We start from the raw sequence: 19,058 nt of genomic DNA on the forward strand, positions 1-19,058 counted from the left end.
TTACGGTAAAACGTTATGCTACTTTTCCACATATTCAAATAGTTCTCAAATGTGTAAAATACATTTATTAGTATTTTTCTTTTCTTCTGCTGCCATGGCCAGTCGTTTCCATTCACAACATTAGCACATGGCTACCATGACCCAAATCACTGCCTCTTCGAGAAAGAAGGGTGTGGCCTAGGCGTGGCCTGGTGCAGCTATATTTACATAAAAGTGACACGCCCCTAAAACAGGCTGTTTTGAACAGAGTGTTTTTTTGGCTGATTGAGGGACAGCAAAAATATTCGATCCAAAGTCACGAATTTTGACGAATGCATGTCACAGACATGCTGCTTTTAACACATTTGACAACTATTTTAGTATGTTGAAAAGTTGAATAATATGAGAGCTTTAAAATGACACCCTGCTTGCAAGCACTCGTGTACAGAATCGTATCCATTTGAGCCTGTTGTTTCATTTTGAAAGCTTGTCCTTGTCAACAAATACACATTACAGCATGTGCTTTATTCGACCTGAACACGATGAACACTTTCAAATGAAACTCGACCTTAAAGTCCTGAAGTCTGATGTGATGTTTTTATTCGCTGTTTATATGATCCTATACGCGTTTGCATATGCACCTCTGGAGAATGGAGCTAAATAACTGCATTTTCACTCGACGCTGCTGTAAATATAACATCGATTTTTCGGCTCCGGGCAGAAAAGTGGATTTCTGACCAATTGTCAGCTCTGAGGATTAATTTTTCAGCTGAAGTCGTGAGCTTATGAAACAACATGCAGAGCAGAAAGTGTCAAGCCAGCTCGCTGAATTAAACTCCAGTTTGTACGGTCATAATATTTTTGGATGATTTTACAAAGAAAAATGGCTTATGCAGCAGTGAGTCTTTTATAGGACTTAGTGGTGATCGCTGTTTGCAGAGTAGTACAGAAAAGCACCAAATAATTCTATTCAAGTGTCTAGCATGAGGGGAAAAAAAGGCTTTATGCTTGTGTTTTCTTACTATGGGTGCCATCCCATTTCTTCCATTTTAGGTTATGTTTCAAATTGAAATAAAATAATGGCCAAGGTCATTATTTCAGTTTTTTTCAGAAAACACAAAAAACTGAATTAATTACAGGTTCCAATGCCACCCCACCCCAAATTATGAGGAGATTTTGTTATTTGTATTTTTTAACATTTAATATAAATTCTCACCAAAAAACGGGTAAGGTGGGCAGAAAAATACGGGGGGGGGGGGGGGAAGAGGGGGGGGGGTGTGAAAATTGGAGAATAATGTGATTAAAAGATATTGAAAAAGAATCTGCTAATCTGCGTATATACAGGAATCGACTGAAGTTTTGAGTTGCAATATCACCAATCACCACTAGATACAAGGTCTTATAAAACAAATAGGCCTTAAATATATATATATATAATGTTCACTTGTCGAGAGTTATCCAGATTTTTTGTGTGTGTGTGTGTGTGTGTGTGTGTGTGTGTGTGTGTGTGTGTGTGTGTGTGTGTGTGTGTGTGTGTGTGTGTGTGTGTGTGTGGCTAAAACAGCATCCAACATGAGTCCTCCCTCCCTCACTGTATAAGAAAAACGTGAACACTTTCGTTCTTATCAGTGGTTTTCCCGCGCAATTGCAAATTACTGTACTTATTATTAGTTGACCCATTTCTACCACAACAGTGTGCAGACAGCTAATCGGCTATGCCCAGAACCTGGAAATGTGAAAAACGTGGAATTCGACCACAATCACAGGTATGATGCAGATGTTTTGAAAAAAAAAAGAAAAAAAAAGAAGAAGTGTTTTGGACAGCTTGTGTCTCGTAAAGTACAACATTTTAGCTCGACGCTCTTTCTTTTGTGTTTATTGCCTCATTTATCAGCAGGCTGGTGATGTAGTACCTATTTGGTTGGCCGCAGGTCACATTTGTTTTTTTCCGTGCGAGCAATAACATCGGCAATATTACAAAGCCACGATAATGTTGCTGGACTGCCAGACTGTTTTCTATTTTGGTTCCAGCTTTTACTACGGTGAGTGATTTGTGCCACTGCGCGTGCGACGAAACAGCTGGCGGAGATGCTATTGACCGCAGATTTATGTCTTCCTATTGACCAAAAACAAAATGACATCCTCATTGAACGGAATATCTTTTGGCATGTGTTCAAAAATCCCCGCTTGATCACCCCCTCAAGGTCACATCATCTCTTCTAAATATCCCAAATGAGCTCGAGTTTACTTCATTAGCATGTCAAGTGATTCATGCCATTTAGTGTATGGATTAGTGTTATTCTTGAGCACTTTTGAGTTTATTAAATTACCAGCGAATGCTATTAAGATGTAAATGCGGGTAACACTGGCTTTGCTGCCAATTTTCCAGCCGACGGTTGAAATCATGACACAACGCCGCTGTTCCAATTAGGCAGGAAAGTGAAGCCACTTTCAAATGCATCATATGCAATCAAATATGTCGCTTATTTTTGATGACCTTTGATTCTGATTTATAGAGACGATTTCAGATATACCACAGCATGTTTTCAGTACTGTGCGCGGTTCTTTATATGGATTTGCATCAAGCAAAAAAACTCAAAAGTTAAAACACAGTTCACAACACTCAGGGCTTTATTTTGTGCCCAACGCAAGTTAAACCGAGTGTTGGTATTTCTACAGAAACACGCAAGCCTAAAAAAAAAAGAAAAAGTGAAGCACAGTGTTCTCTCACTTTTTGCGGGTGATACGTTGCACGCCCAGCCGCTGGTGAATTTCCGAGAAGTAGAGGTTAGTTACCCAATAACCGCTAATACTTGTACTTGCTAATGTTTGTATTCTACCAGTGAGTAAAAATTTGACACGAACATGATCATAGTAAAATAACAAATATGCATAGTATAGTCTTGTGTATGGAAGACCAAAACTGCCAAAATTCAAAATAAATAAATGACTTAAACATTTTTTTTAAACGGATATAAAAACTATAATTCAAAAATTAAATACAAATATAATTGGTTTTAATTCAATTCATACATTTATTTTTTTGTTTTCATTTTTAATCTCATTTTATTTATGTTTTACTTGTATTTATTTATTTAGGGATATATATATATATTATTTCCATTTGTATTTATTTTTTTGGTATTTAATTTTTGATTTATATTTGTTATGTCCGTTTTTATTTTCCCTTTTAGTCATTTATTTCTTTTGAATTTATTTATATACCACAGCATGTTTTCAGTACTGTGCACGGTTCTTTATATGGATTTGCATCACGAAAAAAAACTCAAAAGTTAAAACACAGTTCACAACACTCAGGGCTTTATTTTGTGTCCAACGCAAGTTAAACCGAGTGTTGGTATTTCTACAGAAACACGCAAGCCTAAAAAAAAAAAAAAAGTGAAGCACAGTGTTCTCTCACTTTTTGCGGGAGATACGTTGCACGCCCAGCCGCTGGTGAATTTCCGAGAAGTAGAGGTTACCCAATAACCGCTAATACTTGTACTTGCTAATGTTTGTATTCTACCAGTGAGTAAAAATTTGACACGAACATGATCATAGTAAAATAACAAATATGCATAGTATAGTCTTGTGTATGGAAGACCAAAACTGCCAAAATTCAAAATAAATAAATGACTTAAACATTTTTTTTAAATGGATATAAAAACTATAATTCAAAAATTAAATACAAATATAATTGGTTTTAATTCAATTCATACATTTATTTTTTGTTTTTATTTTTAATCTCATTTTATTTATGTTTTACTTGTATTTATTTATTTATTTATTTAGGGATATATATATATATATTATTTCCATTTGTATTTATTTTTTTGGTATTTAATTTTTGATTTATATTTGTTATGTCCGTTTTTATTTTCCCTTTTAGTCATTTATTTCTTTTGAATTTATTTATATACCACAGCATGTTTTCAGTACTGTGCGCGGTTCTTTATATGGATTTGCATCAAGCAAAAAAACTCAAAAGTTAAAACACAGTTCACAACACTCAGGGCTTTATTTTGTGGCCAACGCAAGTTAAACCGAGTGTTGGTATTTCTACAGAAACACGCAAGCCTATAAAAAAAAGAAGTGAAGCACAGTGTTCTCTCACTTTTTGCGGGTGATACGTTGCACGCCCAGCCGCTGGTGAATTTCCGAGAAGTAGAGGTTACCCAATAACCGCTCTAATACTATCTGTCACCTTAATGAGCACTTCGGAGTTGCGTAAACAAGTCTCGTTGAAGTTAAATGCCTTCAATTAACTTGTTTTCCACTCCTCCTGCAGTGCACGTGCAAGGAGGAGGACGCGGGAAGGAGGGCGGAGAAATTTGATGAATTGTGTATGAATAACTGGGATCTGTTCTAAAAATAGCTCACAAATGACGGGGCAATGACTTGCTATAAGAAGAATTAAAAGAAGATTTTTTTTTTTTAAACTTATCACGTTTCGTAATTTACCAAATATTCTATATTTTGTGAAAAAAATGTAATTGTTTTGAATGAAAGAAAGAGGTGTTTTTATTTGCTAAAATGTTACATAAAAGGACAAAAATAGCAGCATTTTTAAATTTAGTCTCAAGTTTTAGTCCAGTTTAAATCACGCTTGTTAGTTTTTATCAAGTTAGTCAACCTCATCCCGTTATTTAGTCAACAATAAATCTAGCATTTTTATTTTAGTCAAAAACCTCCCATAATTTTATTCGTCTCGTTTTACTCAACAAAAACTGTCAACGTTTCAGTCTAGTTTTAGTCAGGACATATATATTTATTTTTTTGGGGGGGTCAGCAGATAATGTTCAACATTTCGGATCCAAAACTATTTCACATAAAATGTTCTCCCACTCACTTCACACACAATTACAGTAAATCAATAAGTGGCTACTATGGCTCCATGCTACAAACTAGTAAATTAGCCAATTAGTTAGCGGTGGGATTAACATTATTGTTGTAACTATATACCCGATGGATTAATGTTACGTTATAACTATACATATATTTTACAAAATCATATCATTTTTTGTCTCGTCTTGGTTTATGAACTAAAATGTCCCGTTTTTGTTAAGTGAAGTACATTTTCGTCTCGTCTTCATGAGTTGACGAAAATGCATACTGATTTAGTCCCAGTTATTGTTTATTAATGAGGGTTTTAGTTTAGTCTCGTCGTTTTCGTCAGGTGTGTTGATGAAAATATTTTTATTTAGCTTTCGTTAACGAAATTAACGCCAGCGGGCACTGGAGAACGCCTTCCACCAAGTTCGTTCTTGTCTGTGTGTGTGTGTGCTTCTGTTTGTATTCTACCAGTGAGTAAAAATTAGACACGAACATGATCATAGTAAAATAACAAATATGCATAGTATAGTCTTGTGTATGGAAGACCAAAACTGCCAAAATTCAAAATAAATAAATGACTTAATTTTTTTTTAAACGGATATAAAAAATATAATTCAAAAATTAAATACAAATATAATTGGTTTTAATTCAATTCATACATTTATTTTTTGTTTTTATTTTTAATCTCATTTTATTTATTTATTACTTTTATTTATTTATTTAGGGATATATATATATATATATATTATTTCCATTTTTATTTACTTTTTTGGTATTTAATTTTTGATTTATATTTGTTATGTCCGTTTTTATTTCCCCTTTTAGTCATTTATTTATTTTGAATTTGGGCAAGTTTTTGGTCCTCCATACTTGTGGACCCTTTTTCTGGCATCGCAAATTCCTTGTGCATTCCATCACTGTTGTCACTAAACTTGAGTCTGCCCCCCCCCCCCCCCCCTCTCGGGTTGCTGGGCCGACTCATCGCAATCCGCAGACTCAGTGCAGTCTGAGCTGCTTGGCATGATGCAGTCCATGACAGGAAGCAACAATGTTGTCTTCCTGCGCTCCCCTCTTGTCTCCACGCGTCTGTCACAACAGTGCTCCGTCTTCCGCCAACCAGACAACCTGTCACTGATCACTCCAATTATCCCCAAGCAGGCTTACCATGCAAAGATCTCGAGTCAGACACAGCCCTGCACTATTGTGTCTCTTTATACAGTAGTTGTGTAAAATGTGTGTTTTTTTTTTTTTTAATACCAAAGTACAACGTGTGTAAGATGTTCAAAGCAGTATCAGTCTCCTTTGGTGGCGACTGGGCGGGCTCCGTTCATCTAAAGATCCTTTGTAGAGGTTGAGACCGCACACAATGTTATTCCTCCCCACGTGCACTTTTGTGAACAAAAGTCAGACAAGGCAAGCTCCGACTTACTCGCTATCTGATGCTCCTCTCTTTGCCGAAATGTGCTTTATAAGATAATGAGGCGATTTAGCCAGGAAGGAAGTGAATGAATTATACATTCTCATTCTCATGGCCGGTTTGGGATGAGCCTGAGTTTGAATTTTCCAATGGAGAGCGGTTGTGGGAGGAACAAAGTCAAGTGAAGGGAAAGGAAAAGCAAAGGAGATAACGGTGCTGATTGGTCGCTGAATGACAAATGAGAAAATGCAACGAGTTGGTCGTTTGGATGACAAAATGTCAGCAGAGAGTTGAGCTGCCACATACGTCATCCAAGTGACAGCAAATGGATGTCATTTTCTCTCATTTGGCCGTTAGTCAGAACCCCCCCCCCCCCCCCCCCCCCCCCCCCCGCGGCCACTCTGACACACCGGCTCATTGCTTGCTCCAGCTCCTCTCTGAAACTTCAACACTTTCTACGCGGACCTTCAGTTGGGACTCGTCCAACCGAATCCACCTCTGCATACTACCTCTGTACGACATCTGCCTTCACCCCCGCAGAAACCATCAATACTTTTTTTTTCTTTTTTTTCTTTTTTTTCTTTTTTTTAGAGCTCAGTATTGTTCATTCGGAAATGTCATCATCATTGCTCTTTTTTTTTTTTTTTTTTTTAAATATATATATATATATATATATATATATATATATATATAATTTTTTTTTTGTGTGTGTGTGTGTGTGGGTGAATATGTGTATGTGCGTGCGTGCGTGCGTGCGTGTATTTGTTAGCTCACCAGAAAACCTATTAGAAAAAATCTCATACCGTTCACCTAAACCGAACACCAGGAGACCCGAGGGGACCGAAGAAAACCAAGGAAGGTGAAATCCAGCACCGACCAGACACCCCCCACCAGAACTCCTCCCCAACCCAAGAAACATCCAGACCCCAACAAATCCAAAAAACATAAAATCAGGGAGGCCTCAAGAGACCAAAGGAGAGACCGAGAAAAGGAAGGAAGGACAGACGAAGCCGCGTGAGATCCACAGACCTCAGACCTCCACCGATTCAATAACCTGAGGAGGAAACAGATTGTGTCTGAGTTTCGGTCACAATCTGTTTCCTCCTCAGGTTATTGAGAAACCATCAATACTATATAAAAACACAAAAGCATATAACTGTGACAAATAAATGAATGACAAATGATTAAACATTAGGGGTGTCAAAATTAGTGTGCTAATTTAAAGTTCCTTTAACGCCACACTTTTTTCTTTTTTTTTTACACGCAATTAATACTTGGAAAGCCTGTACAGGGGGGATTCCACCTCACAATTTAGCAGTAATACATTTAATAATAATGCATATGTTTGTGGAGATTTTACAATTCTAAAAATGTGCAGAATTTCTTCATGTCAAAAATTTGATAGCTCTTAATATGAAAAGAAAAATGCACTGAGCTGTCACCACCGTCTTACAAATGCAAGTATGCCCTCTGGTGGCAGAAAAAGGACCTCAGCACAATCAATATCACACTTTTTATGAGGGAAACACTGTATTAATGACTAAAAGATGCAGCCATAGTTCTATTAGTTTAACATTTTTTCCACTTGTATGTTAAGAAGAGTATGTAAACATTTATTGTACATTTTATTGTACATTTAGAACAGATATGAAATTTGCGATTAATCGTGAGTTAACTATTGAAGTAATGCAATTAATTCCGATTCATAAATTTCAATCGCCTGACACCCCTATTAAATATATGATTTGGTGCGAAAGACATGTTTTGCTAGTCCAAATGTTACTGTAAAAAGTTTTCCTCTGACCAACCAATCAGAAGATGGAAAAATGATGATGTCATTGAGAGCCAGTGCAGATGAATTTGTAACGTGATTTGTGAAAAAAGTCCCGTTACTAATATAGTTTCAGTTGCAATGGACAGCACTACCGGATCCTGAAGGCCACAGGCAGATTAGATTGACATAGCAACACATAAAGGCTGAAATCTGATTGGACAAAACAAATTCAATGACTGCATACGCGTATTGGAAGCAGTCTCGCCAAGAGAAACGCTGTGAAATGACGCGAATAAAGTTTGTCGCTACATCTATTAATGCAAGTTAAAACTCTCCCATGCTGTGGTCTGACGAGTCCACATTTCAAATTGGTTTTGGAGGTCATGGACATTGCCATCGTCTGGGTCAAAAAAGAAAAGGACCGTCCGGATTGCTATCAGTGCCAAGTTGAAAATCCAGCATCTGTGAGATGGTATGGGGGTATATTAGTGGCCCGGATATGGGTAACTGGCACAATTGTGAAGGCGCCATTAATGCTAAAAGAGCCAATGAAATGACGATACTAGACTGCTGGGAAGAAATGATTCCAATTTCATGAAACAAATATTCAAATTTATGTTGTCAATGCAGCTCAACGCTTGCGAAAACGTCCAGCAGTGAGCAAATCCCATTTGAACTTATTGGCGTCCTCAGTCACTCCTTACACGCGGTCCCAAATGCATCAAAAAAGGGGGTCAGGTGCGGAACAGCAGCTGCTCAGGCAGAGCGTCGGGTCCTCCCCAACACACCTCTCGACACCTCCATTTTGCTCTCAATCAGCACCTTTCATCGGCAGCATGAAAAGGACACCAGCTGCAGCACTTATTCTGATGAGTCGGCGAAAAACTTGTGACACGCTTCGCTTGTTCATCTAACGACAAGAAAGTGACTCACTCAGGCAGGCGAGACTTGCGGAGCATCACATCATTACATTGTCTCTCATCTGGAGCAATTCAAAATGGCATAATAGTTATAGGTCCACAATTACTTACGCACAAACGTTGGATTTGAACCCTGAACCTCACAGAAGTGAGGAAGACGTATACAAAATATACTACATTTCCTCCCACAAATAACGCCCCAAAAAAGCTGTTACATTGACTTAAGTAACTGTTTTGATCAATTGGATGAAGTGGCTGGGGAAGGGGAGGTCTAAGCTTCTCTGCTTGGTTGCTGGCCCCGTGACGTAGCCCCAGATAAGATAAAGAAAATGGATGGATGGATGGATGGACGGATCTGTCAGCGTATTTAATGCACCATACGATTTACTTTTACAAACTCCAACCAGTGTCATATAAAACACAAACATAATATACAAAAAATTGAAAGTCCTTTTCAACTTATATTCAATTGAATACACAACAAAGACCTCTCCTGTTCTGTTGTGGGTCAAAATGACCCACTTTCAAGTTAAAGAGCAACAAATATTAGTTTTTCACTATGGAACTTAGTACCAACATATAGTAAGAAATGGTTCATTTATGAATATTTGCAATGAATGATGGAGACTTTTGGAGTATTGAGCATAGCCAGTTAAAATGACCCATTTTAAAGTTGAAGAACTACAAATTAGTTTTTTTTTTCTATGAAACTTCTCACCAATTAGAAAAGTTTACTTTGACATGTTTTCAATTATACTAATGTTTATCGGAATGCTTTAGGAACATGAAACATAGCCGGGTCAAATTGACCCATTTTAAAGTTAAAGGACTACAAGTGAGAATTTTTTTGGTACGAAACTTCTTATCAATTAAAATGGCCCACGACGACATATTTTCTATTAAAATGGTTACTTGATGTTTATCGGAATGCTTTTGGAACATTCAACATAGCCGGGTCAAATTGACCCATTAATGTTGAAGGACTTGTGAGTATTTCTTTTGCTACGAAACTTCTTATCAATTAAAATGGTCCACTACGACATATTTTCAATTAAAACGGTTACTTAATGTTTATCGGACTGCTTTTAGAACATTAAACAAAGCCGGGTCAAATTGACCCATTTTAAAGTTGAAGAACTACAAATTAGTAAAAAATTTTCTATGAAACTTCTCACCAATTAAAAAGGTTTACTTTGACATGTTTTCAATTATACTAATGTTTATCGGAATGCTTTAGGAACATGAAACATAGCCGGGTCAAATTGACCCATTTTAAAGTTAAAGGACTTGTGAGTATTTATTTTGCTACGAAACTTCTTATCAATTAAAATGGTCCACTACGACATATTTTCAATTAAAATGGTTACTTAATGTTTATCGGACTGCTTTTAGAACATTAAACAAAGCCGGGTCAAATTGACCCATTTTAAAGTTGAAGAACGACAAATTAGTATTTTTTTTCTATGAAACTTCTCACCAATTAAAAAGGTTTACTTGGACATGTTTTCAATTATACTAATGTTTATCGGAATGCTTTAGGAACATGAAACATAGCCGGGTCAAATTGACCCATTAAAGTTGAAAGACTATCTATAAGTAAGCATTTATTTTGGTACGAAGCTTCTTATCAATTAAAAAGGTCCACGACGACATATTTTTTTTATTAAAATGGTTACTTAATGTTTATCTGAATGCTTTTGGAACATTCAACATAGCTGGGTCAAATTGACCCATTAAAGTTGAAAGACTATCTATAAGTAAGCATTTCTTTTGGTACGAAGCTTCTTATCAATTAAAATGGTCCACGACGACATATTTTTTTATTAAAATGGTTACTTAATGTTTATCGGAATGCTTTTGAAACATTAAACATAGCCGGGTCAAATTGACCCATTAAAGTTGAAAGACTATAAGTAAGCATTTCTTTTGGTACGAAGCTTCTTATCAATTAAAATGGTCCACGACGACATATTTTTTTTATTAAAATGGTTACTTAATGTTTATCGGAATGCTTTTGAAACATTAAACATCGCCGGGTTATATTGACCCATTTCAAAGTTAAATAACGACAAAAGATTGATGCCATGTGCTGTCATAGATAGGTGAAATGGTGTCTTTATTATACACACTATTGAACCTAATGTACATTGCCTGCAAGGCGTCTTTTCCTTATTGATCATTTGTCAAATATCCACTGCCTCATTCAACAAAAACAACAACAACAAAAGTCAATTTGTATTTGGCAATGGCTTATTACAGTAGTGATTTATTAAACTTGATAACTGTATGGGGAGTCATTGGACAAAAAAACGATTTCAAAAAAACAATGTCCCTCGCTTCCGCTTAAATTCCGCTTCTGCGCGACATCAGCGATGATGCCCAACGTGTTCCAATGGCCGTGCGTCAGAGGCTACTATAGTCATCCACCAAGTGTGATGCATTTGTTGCTCCTCTCTGGCCCCTGATGCCGAGAGACTATTAAGAACAAGAGCTATACAATTTCTGCAGAGTCACCTTTAAAGTGATTGTGGAGCCCCCGGGTTGAAGCATATGATATTTACAGTGCAGGACATGCAAGTAAGTGAACATTGCACTAGAAAGTGGAAAGAATTATGAATAGTTCCAAATATTTGTCATCGTAAACACAAGATATTTAGGCTTCTGCTAGATGGCCGAAAGGTCTATCAAAACATTTCAAATGTATTTGCATTTTCAAGAGGGTCCGGTAGCAGGTAAGGCTGACTTCAATTTAACATGAGTCGTGATTGAATATATTTTGAACACAGCCCATCCCCTGATATGAGGGTGTGCACACTTGTGCAACCACATTATCTTCATCTTTTATTTTTACTTACCCTTTTGAAAAAAAAAATAAAAAAAAATATATATATATATATATATATATATATTAAAAAAAAAAAAAAAAAAAGAGCAATGATGATGACATTTCCGAATGAACAATACTGAGCTCTTAAGAAAAAGAGAAAAAAAAGAATAGGTTTTCTGGTGAGCTAACAAATACACGCACGCACGCACGCACGCACGCACGCACGCACGCACGCACATACACATACTCACCCACACACACACACACACACAAAAAAAAAAAAATATATATATATAAAAAAATAATAATAATAAAAGAGCAATGATGATGACATTTCCGAATGAACAATACTGAGCTCTTAAGAAAAAGAGAAAAAAAAAAAAAAAAAAGGGGGTGTGTAGACTTCTTATATCTACTTTAATAAGGCAGAACATGAACAAAAGTCTGTACTTTTTGACTTTTACACAAGTTTTAAGTACGCTGTTTTATTTGAATATCACAACTTTTACACTCCAGTCGTATACCTGCTGCAATTCTTGTCTGTAAAGAACTTTGCCTTGTCTCCGATGCAAAGTACCGCACGGTTACATTTGCTTTATCTTGCTATTGAGGACAACAATACCCGGTGCAATATTGTATGGTAGGATGCAGCAGGCTCGCACAATCTAATGAGATCTTGATGTGAATTCTACTTTTTACAAAAGACAAAGATGCTCATTTTTAATCGACACTGTCAGCGAGGTGTTATTTTAACTTTGTGGTGTAAATGGTAAGTGTATAATGTGACAAAATGGGGAAAAGAGGCAGATGACCTTCTCAGTCCCGGAAAGCGACACACATTGTGCCAATGTGCTGAGTTGTCACTTAATTCTTTTTTTTCTTTTTTTTTAAATGGTGTTTCAGACAGCGGTAAGCTGGCTGCGGTATTACGAAGCGCTCCATTTGAGCGGGGATCAACTCAACAGCCTGTCTATTCCGTTTACTGCCTCATTTATCAGCTGTCAGCAAACTGTCAGTAAACAGTTATTGGGGGTTCGAGACCAAGCCCGTCTGCAAATAGCGAATTTCTGCGACTAATTGACGCTCCACCCAAAACGTGTTTTAAATTGCCTTTTAATCATAACTATACCGCAAATGAATGATCTAAAAATGCTTTACTAGCAATAACAAATAAATCAATTCAAACATCTTGCATCGGCTGCTTCATAGGCCCTTGTCTCAAAAATAAGGTTTTGGGTCCGAATCTTTGCCCCGTATTCCAAAAAACATGCATGTTTGGCTAATTTAAGACACAGGGCTCTATTATCGTCGGCAGCACATGTGAGCTCGGGTGTAAAAACTGCCACATCTTGATTTTCGTGCAGGTGCAAGTGTCCATTAGTGTGTCAGGCGCACCTGACAATTTGGTGGCAGAAATCAGGCTAATCCTTAGACCAGCTGAAGGAAGGTCTAAGTTGTGGCGCAGGTGGTGTAACGCAATTTTGGTGGATTTAATCGAGGTGCGGGCAGACCGATTCCGAGCTCCGCGGATGTGTGTGGTGGATGTCATCGTATTTCATTCACAAATATGACAACAGCGTGCATCGAATCCTCTGGATCGTTGTACAAATCAATGAATTGAATAGGCATGAAGATAAGGCCCTCAAAATTGTCAATGCGTGTGAATGCACAGAAAGTGTGACTGGTTATTTGTCTGCATGTGTGCCAGGTGAGCGGTCCAGGTAGTACCCTGCCTCTCGCCCAAAGTCAGCTGGCTAAGCTCCAATTCACCCACGACCCAAATGAGGACAAGCGCTATAAAAAATGGATGGATGGATATCTTCTATTATTCATGTGTGTATTTTAGCAGAACAATTGCCTGACATGAGTCGATTTCATTCTGTGCAATGGCAGATAAAAGAGCGGCACGGTGGCTGACTGGTTAGCACGTCCGCCTCCCAGTGCAAAGGTTGTGAGATCAAGTCCGGGCTTCGGTCTTCCTGGGTGGAGTTTGCATGTTCTCCCCCCGTGCTTGCGTGGGTTTTCTCCGGGTACTCCGGTTTCCTCCCACATTCCAAAAACATGCATGGCAGGTGAATTGGACACTCCAAATTGTCCATAGGTGCGATTGTGAGTGTGGTTGTTCGTCTCTGTGTGCCCTGCGATTGGCTGGCAACCAGTACAGGGTGTACCCCGCCTACTGCCCGAAGCCAGCTGGGATAGGCTCCAGCAACCCCCGCGACCCTTGTGAGGACAAGCGGTACAGAAAATGGATGGATGGATGGATGGATGGCAGCTAAAAGAGTGCAGATTTTAAATATACGCCGTCCCTCACCCAAAGTTAGATGGGAAAGGCTCCAGCTGGATGGAAGGATGTATAACTCTATACATAACTACATCTAACTGTACCAATGATTGTCAAATATTTTGGAGAGAATTTGTTCACCACTCATAATCCTAACAGCTATTAGTCAAAACTACCATGCATTCCTCTGAATGCCATATGAATGAAAAAGGTTCCTATTTTTGATAAGGTTTTGAGAACAAATTCATATTTTTTTTTAGGGATGCAGGTAGTGGTGCAGCAAACACAATTATCTGGCCCGATCACTGACTCTGGATCTTGAAAAAGTCTGATCTGCCTATGATTTTTTTCATAACCAACAAGTTAAGTAACATTAAAGTTTATTGTAAAATTTGACCATACCTGTGAAACAATAGAAACGGGTTGTTTTAACTGCACATGCATACAAATGGAAAACCTCACAGCAGAACAGGACAGTGGCTGCCTTTTTCAGACCTCTATGGAGGAATATGAGATAGGTGGACAAGATCGGTTTCATTTTAAGAGTTCGGCTGATCGCCAATTCTCCCAGAATGAAAGAAATCGGGGCCGATCCCAATCCCGGCCCATCGATCGGTGCACCTATAGATGCAGCATGTGTTTTTGAATGAGATCTTAAAGTGTCCAGCAGGTGTTTACAGACTTTGTCCAACCTTCTCCCCTCAACAGTACAAACAAGTGGAGCAGTACATGTCCTTCCACAAACTGCCGGCCGACTTTCGTCAGAAGATCCACGATTATTACGAGCACCGATACCAGGGCAAGATGTTTGACGAGGAGAGCATTTTGGGAGAACTCAGTGAGCCGCTCCGAGAGGTGCGAAGCCCGCAACTTGTGTACGTGCGTCCGTGCTGTTTTTATCTTTGAACGCATCATATCTCTTCTCATTGTTCCGCCTTCAGGAAATTGTCAACTTCAATTGTCGCAAGCTGGTGGCCTCCATGCCCCTGTTTGCCAACGCAGAGCCAAATTTCGTCACGGCCATGTTGACCAAACTGCACTTTGAGGTGTTCCAGCCACATGATTACATCATACGGGAGGGCACCATTGGGAAGAAAATGTACTTCATCCAGCACGGAGTGTGCAGTGTCATCACCAAAGGCACACTTGCAATGAAACTCTCTGATGGCTCATATTTTGGAGGTAATGACACAAGCATTCTTCTTCTATTGTTGCAAAGCAGTGTGTTGTTTTTTTTGAAAAACTTGAACACATTTCAGAGATCTGTCTGTTGACGAGGGGTCGACGGACGGCCAGCGTCCGAGCAGAGACGTACTGCCGACTCTATTCTCTGTCTGTTGACCACTTCAATGAGGTGCTGGAAGAATATCCCATGATGAGACGAGCCTTTGAGACGGTGGCTATTGATCGTTTGGATCGCATAGGTAAGAAAGCAAGATACAAATTCTGATAGTGAGAAATAGTCCACCGATGGATGGATAACCTCGCAGCTAAATTCAGACAAGAGTTCCTGCAGTTCAATGGTCCTCTAAAACGTCCTCGATCCGGAGATAGGTGTTCTTTTGACCTTGTATTGTTTTTTTTTTTCTTCAGGTAAAAAGAATTCCATCCTGATGCACAAAGTTCAACACGATCTCAACTCCGGCGTCTTCAACAACCACGAGAACGAGATGATCCAGGAGATCGTCAAGTATGACCGCGAAATGGTGAAGCTCGTGGACCTGCAACGGCCACGGGCGATGTCAATGACGCCTTCCATCGGCGGCATCTTCGCTCCCCCCGGCCAGTCGCAGACAGGTTCCGCTATCGCCACCCTCCAGCAAGCTGTGGCCATGAGCTTCTGCCCTCAAATGGCCAATCCGCTGGTGGGCCCGGGAACTTTACAGTCTCCCCGTATGGTGCGAAGGTTCCAGGTGATGCAGAACTTACAAAGCCCGGTCTCCATGTCTCCTCTTCAGTCGCAACCCCCTCAGACGTTCGGAGGGGCATTCGGATCTGCGATCTCCAGCCCGCCCGTCCAAAGCCCTTTAGCGGCTGCAGGACGGACTTTCCAGTACATGGCCAGCGTGGGCCCCTCGGGATCCCAGTTGTCCTTAGTACAGCACCATGTACCCAGCCCCACACAGACCCAGCAGAGGCCTGCCTCACACAAGAGCACCCACTCCCTTCACACGGGGAGCTTGAGCCAGGATACCCGTGCACTGTCCGCCTCCCAGCCTTCGCTCCCCCAGGAGGGGGGGCCGCAAGCTGCGTCTGCGGTCCCCAGCCCTCCTCCCTCGACACGCACCTCCAACACCTCCATCGGACCCCCGCACCCCAACCTGCCCGGGCCCTCTGGGGTGGGGAGATCAGCGGGCACTCAACAGAGGGTAGCCTTCGCCTCCACACCTCCTCCCAGTGGTCCTGCTGCAACGGGGGCAGTAGCAGGAGCTGCTGGATCAGGGGCCCCGGACTCTGGCACTCCCAAGAAAGATTCAATTGTCAGCCTTCCAGAGCTAGACTCTGCCAGATCTCGGCTGTCTTCCAACTTGTGACCCTGGTCCATTTCAGGAAAGAGGCCTTTTTTGTAGGTGAATCTGTTTCGGGTCAGTCCCGCTGACCCCAATGACCAATCGGCTGTTGCTGGCGCCACCGGTCGTTGGGCCTGGATGCCAGCTGAGGGAGACGCGTCTCAATGTCTTGGGACCATGAGCAAGGCGAAGTCTATACAATGAAACTAGTATAACGTGAGGTTGAACTGGTCTAGACTACTGTGCCAGCACCTTTATTCTTAGTATCACCCCTTACACTCTGCTTCCAAACACCTACTGTATATCGCTGTCTTTACTGTAAAGATATTTAGGAAAGTATGATTAATGTAACATTTGCATACTGTGTAGAATCCATGCGATGCAATCTAGCAGGAGCTGGACTTAAACATGAAAATCAGGGACTTGAGGTCAAATGACAATGACATTTTAAATGTATTGAAGTGTTTTGAGTGCATTTTATTTTACGTATAAACTGTCGTAGCAAAAGAACACATTGCTCTTCATTTTGTTTAAAATCGTAGTGGAAAAAAAAATGATGTTGTAGACCGCTGGTCGATCTTACATCGGGGGTGTAAATATTTGCGGAGGAATATTATATTCATTGTATCTACCCAAACCAAAGTTGAGCTTGAACACAAAGTCTGGTTGTGTCTGTATCAACAAAAAAAAAAGAAGAAGAAAAGAAACATAGAAGAAAATGCCATTTATTTAACTGCCTTGATTCAATGTTAGAAGCCATATATTTGGTTTGTGCGTATGTATATATAAACGTGGGCGTGCGTTTGTGTGCGTGGGTTTGTTGGTATGTTTTGGGCTTTTTTTGTTTTTCGGAGAACGGACTCACACGCTCTCGCGCTCTCGCTCTGCTTCGTCGGGCCTGATTAGTTTGGCATGCTGACAGCGTCGCTGACCACTTCTCGCGAAACATCTGCCAAGTGGCCCGACGTTTGCTCAGATTGTAAGCCTGGAGGCGAAGGCGAAGGCGCTTAAATAATCTCAGCTTTATCGAAAAGGAGACTTCGGAGAACATCACATATTGTATACTTGCTTGTTTTTGTCTAGGTTTATTGATTATTAACACATGCAATATAATTCTGCAATACTCTACCCCGCCTATATATAAATATATATGACTATAGATATCTAAACATGCTGTACAGGAAAGTGATTTCTTTTTCCTTTATTTTTTAATGTGAACTTTTAAAGAATCCAGCAGCTGTTGTGGCTTCACTTGAGCTATTGTAATCCAGTGACCATGTTGTTACCTTAACCAAAAATATTTGAAGGGTTTGGAGGCTGTGCAGTATCATTTTAGGAAGGGAACAAAACCGATTAAAACAAGAGCAACAATAATCCACACGTTGACAAGAATGTCACTTTAAAGCCCATCCGAGCGAGTTCACTTGTCCCAAGTGGGGGGAACACGGCGGCGCCTTTAGAAATAACTCTTGCTCCAAGTCGAGGTCAAAGGGCCGCAAATGTCCCCGAACTGCAATGAATGTCTCAACATTTGGATTCAAAACGACTATTGCAATCCGAGGGTTGAGTTGAGGCTTCGCTCGTCCAATTCTTCACGTCCTTCTCTTACTGAATGTATGCCATACGCGAGGGAAGGCTGCTAATCAGATACGAACTGCCATGTAAATAAAAGGAACGATCGTTTGAATAGGATTTTATGACGCAAGGGAGTTGTTGTGCGTTGTTGCTGCGTGTCTTTCTAAGAAATCTCGATGATGCTTCTCCAGGTTACCGTGTTTTGTCCTGTATGCTACCGCCAACACCCCATCACCACATCAAACAATCAGTTTATGAGGTCGAACAAAAAGCGAGGAGGGGGAGGAGGAGGAGGAGATCCCATTATTAAGCACCTTGTGTTGCACTACAACCTTGTAAATCAAAATGAAAATCAATGCTCCATTTTCCTAAAATGGTTGCGGGACTTCTCCTGGACCAATGATGTGGTTACGTTGTCGAAAAGTGAATTCAATTCTGGCTCGCTCGACAGATGATTTAGTGCGATCCATAAACAAGGCGTCATTTTCAACGTTTCCCGCCGTTAGCATCGATTCCCGGGCCAAACTAGTAAAACTGATGCGATGGACTTTTCACTCAGGTTTGCTTCCTTTCGAGAGAGAAAGATGTATTGATCGCTGCAGCCAAGCGGGCGATTGATTGATATACGCTTGTTTCTCCCCCCCCCCCCCCCCCCCCACCCCACGATCAACGTGTTGATTAAACTACGCGACGCCGTCCATTTGAAATTTGACACCGGCCGAGTCACAACGCTCCCGCGTTTGAACCCCGTCTGCTCTTGAAACAAGGTGTCCGGTGATTGTTTTTAATCTAAGGGCTTCATCTCATAGCTTGAAAACCCTCTTTTGTTAATGTCAGGCATTGGGCACGTGTTCAGTGACTAACATGCACTAAACCTTCGTCACAGCGGGTCACAATGCCGTGGCCTCGTTCATCATCATTTTTTTTCCTATGGGAAAG

General features: G+C 40.1%; 1 protein-coding gene across 1 annotated transcript in view; it reads left to right on the top strand.

Annotated features, from left to right (window-relative positions):
- LOC147180286 (potassium/sodium hyperpolarization-activated cyclic nucleotide-gated channel 2) overlaps positions 1–18,762 on the top strand; it is a 50,008-nt gene extending 31,246 nt beyond the window's left edge. Inside the window, exons 5-8 of the mRNA XM_086077269.1 lie at positions 14,743–14,889; positions 14,976–15,216; positions 15,294–15,458; positions 15,628–18,762. Coding sequence (XP_085933395.1) covers positions 14,743–14,889; positions 14,976–15,216; positions 15,294–15,458; positions 15,628–16,568 — 1,494 coding nt within the window. The 3' untranslated portion in view covers positions 16,569–18,762. The remainder of the gene's footprint in view (positions 1–14,742; positions 14,890–14,975; positions 15,217–15,293; positions 15,459–15,627) is intronic.
- Positions 18,763–19,058: the final 296 nt, after the last annotated feature.

This window comes from Leptonotus elevatus, chromosome 1 (genome assembly GCF_054856555.1).
Source record: "Leptonotus elevatus isolate MCC_2025b chromosome 1, RoL_Lele_1.0, whole genome shotgun sequence".
In the NCBI taxonomy this organism is placed as follows: Eukaryota; Metazoa; Chordata; class Actinopteri; order Syngnathiformes; family Syngnathidae; genus Leptonotus; species Leptonotus elevatus.